The 7,016-nt window shown below is 38.3% G+C and overlaps 1 protein-coding gene across 1 annotated transcript; it reads right to left on the reverse strand.

Annotated features, from left to right (window-relative positions):
* Nucleotides 1-328: 328 nt before the first annotated feature.
* LOC127129572 (uncharacterized mitochondrial protein AtMg00810-like) lies at nt 329-796 on the reverse strand. Its single transcript, XM_051058726.1, has one exon. The coding sequence runs from the start codon at nt 794-796 to the stop codon at nt 329-331; it is 468 nt and encodes a 155-aa protein (XP_050914683.1).
* Nucleotides 797-7,016: the final 6,220 nt, after the last annotated feature.

Here is a 7,016-nt window from a genome sequence, read left to right on the forward strand (position 1 = left end):
TTTTATTCTATCACACCCCCACAATCAAAGCGAGAGGTTCACAAACGCTTAGACTGGTCCAAAAATCATCAAAGAGAATGCGAGGAAGTTCTTTGGTGAAGATGTCTGCGATCTGATGTCTTGAGGGAACATGAAGGACGCGAGCCTGATCACAAGCTACCTTTTCCCGAACAAAATGAATGTTCATCTCAATATGCTTAGTGCGCTGATGCTGCACAGGATTACCAGATAGATAGATGACACTAACATTGTTGACACTAACATTGTCATAATACACCAAAGTGGAATGAGGAATAGGAAAATGGAGTTCAAGGAGAAGATTGTGAATCTAACACGATTCGGAGACAACATTGGCAATCCCCCTATATTCGGCTTCAGCACTGGAACGGGAGAGAGTTGTCTGCCTTTTGGAAGACCAAGAAATAAGGTTGTCACCTAGAAAAACACAGTATCCAGATGTAGAACGTCTGGTGTCAGGACATCCACCCCAATCAGCGTCAGTGTAGGAGATAAGCTTTGTAATGGGAGATGGGGATAAGTGTAGTCCAAAATGTAAGGTGCCCTGAACATAGCGCAAAATGCGCTTAAGAGCAAGCATGTGTTCCGTGCGAGGGGCATGCATGTGAAGACAAACTTGTTGAACAACATATGATATATCAGGTCGAGTGAAGGTGAGATATTGTAAGGCCCCTGCAAGACTCCGATTCAAGGAGGGGTCCTCATAAGATGTGCCGGAGGAGATGCTGAGTTTCTGCTTGGTATCAACAGGAGTGGCTGATAGTTTACAGGACGCCATGCCAACACGTTCAATGATCTATGATGCATAAGTGCTTTGACTGAGAAATATGCCATCAGGATGACGAGATACTGCAATACCTAGAAAGTAACTCAGAGGGCCCAAATCCTTCATTGCAAACTCAGATGCTAAGAGTGACATAATTGATTGGCGGAGGACCTGAGTGGAGGTGATGAGGATGATGTCGTCTATATACAGTAGAATGTAGGTCATGTCTAAACCTTGTTGATATATGAAGAGGGAGTGGTCTGATGTGCTATGGCGAAAGCCAATGGTGGCGACATAGTCAGCAAAACGTTGGTACCATGCCCTAGGCGCTTGCTTGAGACCATACAATGACTTCTTCAACCGACATATATAATCTGGATGACGGAGGTCGCGGAAACCCAATGGTTGATGCATGTAAACAGTCTCATGAAGATCACCATGTAAAAAGGAATTTTGGACATCCAGTTGATGAATGGGCCAGGATTTGGAGAGAGCAATGGTAAGCACTGTTCAAATAGTAGCGGGTTTTACCATGGGGCTAAAAGTCTCATCACAATCCACACATGCAACCTGTGACCTGCCATCACCTACAAGACGAGCCTTATAACGCTCAAAGGAATCATCCGAATTTTTCTTATGCCTAAAAATTCACATACATCGAATAAGATTAGCATCACAAGGACGAGGAACTAAATCCCACGTCTTATTTCGAATAAGAGCATCAAATTTAGATTGCATTGTGGATTTCTAATTCGGGTCTGATAAGTCTAGTTTGGGGTTTTTAGGTATGAAAGAGATGGTGTGGTCAGACTGAGAGATTGATAAGTTAAATATCGTGCGGGGTTTGACAATGCCTTTCATGCTTCGGGTGGTGATGGTTCGTGTAGGTGGAGGTGGATGAGGTTGAACTGATGGTGGCGATGGAGAGTTTATTGTAATGGGTGTGTTGATCGAAGAGGTAGGAGATGATGGTTGTTGGTTTATTGAGGGTAGTGGTTGGTCAATTGAGATTATGGGTGTTGGTTGGTTATGTGCAACAGGTGGTGAAATTTGATTTTGCCACTGATGTATAAGGTAGGGGTGAAGGTCATCATTTAGGAATTGATAAGAATGAGGTGAAGGGGAGTGTATCTTGGTGAAGGGAAATTGAGTTTCATCAAAGATAACATGCCTCGAAATTATTAATTTTCTATTAGACAAATCAAAATACTTATAACCTCTACGATTCGGCGGATAACCCAAGAAGACACACGGAGTAGAGCGGAGTTGTAACTTATGAATGGTAGATGACAGGAATATTGGATAACATAGACAACCAAAGACTCTGAGATGTGTGTGGGTGGGATCACGAAGATACATGAGTTGTGTTGGTGACTGATTATGAAGTGTTTTACAGGGAATAATATTTAACAGGTAAGTTGCCATGTGGAGAGCATGATGTCAAAACGAGGGGGGAACAGAAGATGAGCTAGCATAGTGCGTATCATATTATTAATGGTTCTTATTTTGCGTCCCGCTTTCCCATTTTGCGAGGATATGTGGGGACAAGAGAAACGGAAAACTAGACCATGATCAGTGCAATATTTTTGAAAAAGCTCATTATCATATTCACCGCCATTGTCACATTGAAAAGTTTCGACTTTTTGCAAAAAAATGAGTTTGAATGAGTTGAGTAAGTGACTTGAACGTTTCAAACACATGAGATTTTCTGCTAATAGGAAAAGTCCACAAGAAGTTTGTAAAATCATCTAAGAATAAGACATAATATTTATGACCAGCAGAACTTAAAATTGGAGACGTCTATAAATCACTATGTAAAATGTCAAAAGGCATCAAAGTCGTAGTTTGAGAATCAAAAAATGGCAATTTAACTTGTTTTCCTAATAGTCACAAACGACAGAAGAATTAAAAGTTCACAACATATGAACTTATTTTTGCGAAGGAAATTCAAAACAGACACGCCAGGATGACCAAGACGACTATGCCAAAGACTGGATGTGAGACCAGCAAAACTGGGAGGAGTGGTAACTGGATAAAGATCTCCACGATTGTCACATATGAGAAGGGTGATCCCCGTCTGAAAATCAGAGACAGTAAAATTAAAAGGATCAAAGGAAATAGAAACATTGTTGTCAGTGGTGAGTCGTCTTATAAAAATTAAATTTTTAATAATTTTTAGGGCATGCAGGACATGGTTAAGGTGAAGGGGTTGGTGAGATGTGGTTATTTATGTGTTTCCGGTGCCGTGAATTGGAATTCCATGGCCACTGCCTACAATGACTTTCTGATTTGAATTACTTACTGGAAAATAAGACGAGAGATTACCTTGTGATGCGGTTGTGAGATGTTGCGCTCATGTCCATGTACCACTGATTGTCAGGAGTGTGGAGTGACATGGTGTGCATTGCGGTCTCAATGTTTGTCGGTATCTGAGATGAGGTAGAGGTTGCATACACCTGAGGACGCTGTCCTAGAATGCTCGGCTGCTTAGGAGGACCGGCAGGGCGTGTCTTCACACACTTTCTTTGGAATGTCGATTTCTAGTAATCCGGAAACCATATTTCTTCTCTTTAAATCTATGATGTCTTTGAAATTGAGATGATCAAGTCTATAATGCCATATCCATTCATCTCTACTGGCTGTTTTTGCAAGGCACTTATGCTCCATCACATTTAGTTCAATCTTGAAGGTTCTATTCTTAGACATTGGAGCCTTCAAGATTAACCTACCATTTGAGTCGAGAACTCTCATCATCTTGTCTTCGATCGACACCTTGTAGTTCTTTTTGTCTAACTGCCATATGCTGAGCAAATTACTCTTCATGCCTGGTATGTACAACACATTTAAAATTACTGACCTCTTGCCATCTTTCCTCATAATCAGAACATCACCAACACCTTCAGCTGCTAGAGTGTTGTCATTTGAAAATTTCACAGTGTTCTTAATTGAGGGCTTTATGATGACAAATCAATATTTTCTTCCAGACATGTGTGATGAGCATCATGAGTCCAAGTACCACGGTCCTTGAATCTCTCTTCGTCTCTTGTTGTAACCATCAATAATGTCTCTTCTTCTTCATGTTTTGTCAGCTTTGCATAAGTTTCTTGATTCTTCTGCTTTTCTGGACAATCACTAGAATAGTGATCATACCTTTGACAATTGTAACACTGAATGTGACTCTTGTCTGACTTTTGACCACCACCTCTTCCTCTACCTGCAACACCACCTCTTTGGTTTCCTTGGTTTCAGGGTTTTCTCTGATTCGATCAGTTTCCTTCTTACTGATTTCGACCAGTTGAATTGTTGTAGTCTCCTCTGCCTTTGTTGTCATTCCAGCTTCCTTTGCCTTTTCTTTCTTTTGCTGATTGAGCCTGTAAAGTCATATCACTCTTCGACTTTCCTGCAGTTCTTTCAGATATTCTTTGTTCATGAGATTCAAGCGTCCTTTGAGGCTCTTCCTTTGTCAATTTTGACAAATCTTTTGACTCTTCTATGGTTACTATCACATGGTCGAACTTTGGAGCCAACGACCTCAAGATCTTTCCTACAACAGATCTTGATGTCAACACTTCTCCACATACCTTGATTTAATTCACCAGTTTCGTAACCTTGGTGAAGAAATCAGTTATGTTTTCATTGTCTTCAATATGAAGCAATTCATACGTTCGTTTGTGAGTTTGTAACCTCACCTCTTTCACCTTCTCCGCGCCTCCAAACGATTTCTCTAAAATTTTCCATGCTTCTTTCGTTGACTCTGCATCACTAACCTTTTCAAAGTTATCTGCATCAATATATTGATGGATTATAAAGAGAGATTTATAATCTTTCTTCTTCAATTATTTATGTGCAGCCTTTTCTTGATCTGTCGCGGCTTCTGAAACCGTTGCTACTCCTTCCTTCACAAGATCCCAAAGATCTTGATAACAAAACACAACCTTTATCTGCTTGCACCAATTCTCATAATTGTTGTTCTTGAGAATCGGAAGATTTGCTGGAAAATACCTGTTTGGATTATTCGTTGTCATGGTGATTTTCTTCCCACGAATCGATTAACCGAAGCTCTTGATACCAGATGTTGGAAATCCCCCAAAACCTATGGAGAATTTCAATCAATCTTGATGAACAAGATTGTTATTACTCACACAATAACAACGAAAAGAGAAGAACAATGGAGAAAGAGAGAGTGTATAGAATGATGAAAGAGAAGAGTAATATAATTCTGCAGAGTTTCTCTCTTCCCACAAACTGTGGAAAACTTCTTATTCACTTTTCAACTGCAAAATACTGTGAAAACAATATTATGAACACTCTATTCACTTCTATTATAAAAATAAGGGTTACTCCCTCTATTTATAGATTTAGGTTAACTTGGACCTCAAGTCAAAACGCAAAACTATAAAAACCCAAAATAGCTAACACTACTCAACAAATTAGGTGGTTCGACACTTCCTTACTCTGTCAAACAACGTGCTTCGACACAAGAAATTACGATTGAACAGGAAATACAATTTCTTTTGTTCTTTTTGGTGGGGTTATAGAGAATGAAGGATGTCATATGAAGATATTGAGTTAAAGAGTCAATACTATAAGGATGTACACAGACATGGATTCAATGTAATTGATATGGAAAAGTTAAAAATCTACCATTTTAGGTTGTCCTATCCGCCAATGGCGTCGACATCCTTCACAAATTGGCCACGGCGGATGTACAAAAATCCCTCACTGTAATCCACCATTGTGCCGCCAACAATTTAAGGTAGAGAATCCATCACAATTGTCTTTGGGGTAGTAAGATAGAAAGGGTAGGAAAGAGTGCAAAAGGGTGCATAGAGGCTTGAAATAAATTTGATTGGACGCTAACTAAATGATATAATTATGCAGAGAATTTGTCTATCAATAGTATATTGTAACCTATTTTATAGGAGTATTCTTGTTTTTGTAACTTTAAAGTTTGGTGATGTAAGGTATTAATTTTGTATTTGTATTGTGTATATGAATTTGATGATCTAGTTTTTGCTTAAATGATCATATCAGGATTTAAAAAGGTTATCGAAAATGGTTTTTGTCTAATTAATTTAGTCAAAGGCGTTTTCTACCAAGCTATTTGGGATTCGGATGCATATCAGGATTAAGAAAGAAGTTGTTTGAAATTTGATTAGCTTTGCTCGTCATTTACGGGCATTTCATGCAATTTTTTTAATATTTGCCGCTGCGATTTTCCTTGAATCACCCAAATCAAATTCGTCTTTCAAGTTAAAAAGAAATAGGGGAAATAAAATAGGTTAAAATATACTATGATAGACAAATTCTCTGCATAATTCCATCATTTGTATCCTGCTACCTCAAAGACCATTGTGATATGGATTCTCTACCTTAAATTGTTGGCAGCACCAGGGTGGATTGCGGTGAAGGATTTTTGACAACCGCCATGACCAATTTGTGAAGGATGACGACGCCATTGGCGGATATGACAGCCTAAAATGATAGATTTTTAACTTCCCCCTATCGATTACATTGATTTGCCAAAGTTTTCATGTTTGTGCACATCCTTATAACATTGATTCTTTAACTCAATATTTTCATATGTACACACCATTGAGAAATTTGATTACTATGTGTTTGGTTTTATGTTGGAAAACCAAATCACGTTAAAAAAATGAAGCAATTAGTTGGAGTTTTTGAGTTGACGATCAAGTTGATGGGCATCCAAACCTATACTAGTTATGTTTTCTCTAACACCAATTTATTCCTTGTTTTCCACCGCATCCACTCATATACAAGCGAACAAAATTTTATTAATTCTCTAGAAAATAAATTTGAACATCATTATGCAGTTTTGTGCTTATCCCAATAAATCCCAACAACGTTACTCTTAAAATCACATTAGCCCAGATGTCTTCACATGAGTTGATTCGTGTACTTACTTTTCTGTAGGGTGGTTTGGAAAAATATTGTCCTTTGTCACATAGAGCTTCAACTTTGGTTTGGTGATCTATAGTAAATAATTTTACTTCAAGTATTCTTTAAATCCCAAAATCAATATATTTGTTCATTTGTTATTTTTATTTTTGGTGTTGCTGATGAACATATTAGAAGTAATTCATATTTATTAGTTGTACTATTTTCTTAGCCCCTAAGCTTGTTAGAGGGTATTTTAGTATTTTATCCTATTCTAGTAACCCTAGTTTTAGTTTATAAATAGGGTGGCAATCATTGTAACTTTTATCATGTT

Source organism: Lathyrus oleraceus, chromosome 3 (assembly GCF_024323335.1).
Source record: "Lathyrus oleraceus cultivar Zhongwan6 chromosome 3, CAAS_Psat_ZW6_1.0, whole genome shotgun sequence".
NCBI lineage: Eukaryota > Viridiplantae > Streptophyta > Magnoliopsida > Fabales > Fabaceae > Lathyrus > Lathyrus oleraceus.

Bases quoted from the DNA above. Each gene is read 5' to 3' on its own strand.
- LOC127129572 (XM_051058726.1), bottom strand. From the start codon at position 796: ATGGCGTCCTGTAAACTATCAGCCACTCCTGTTGATACCAAGCAGAAA.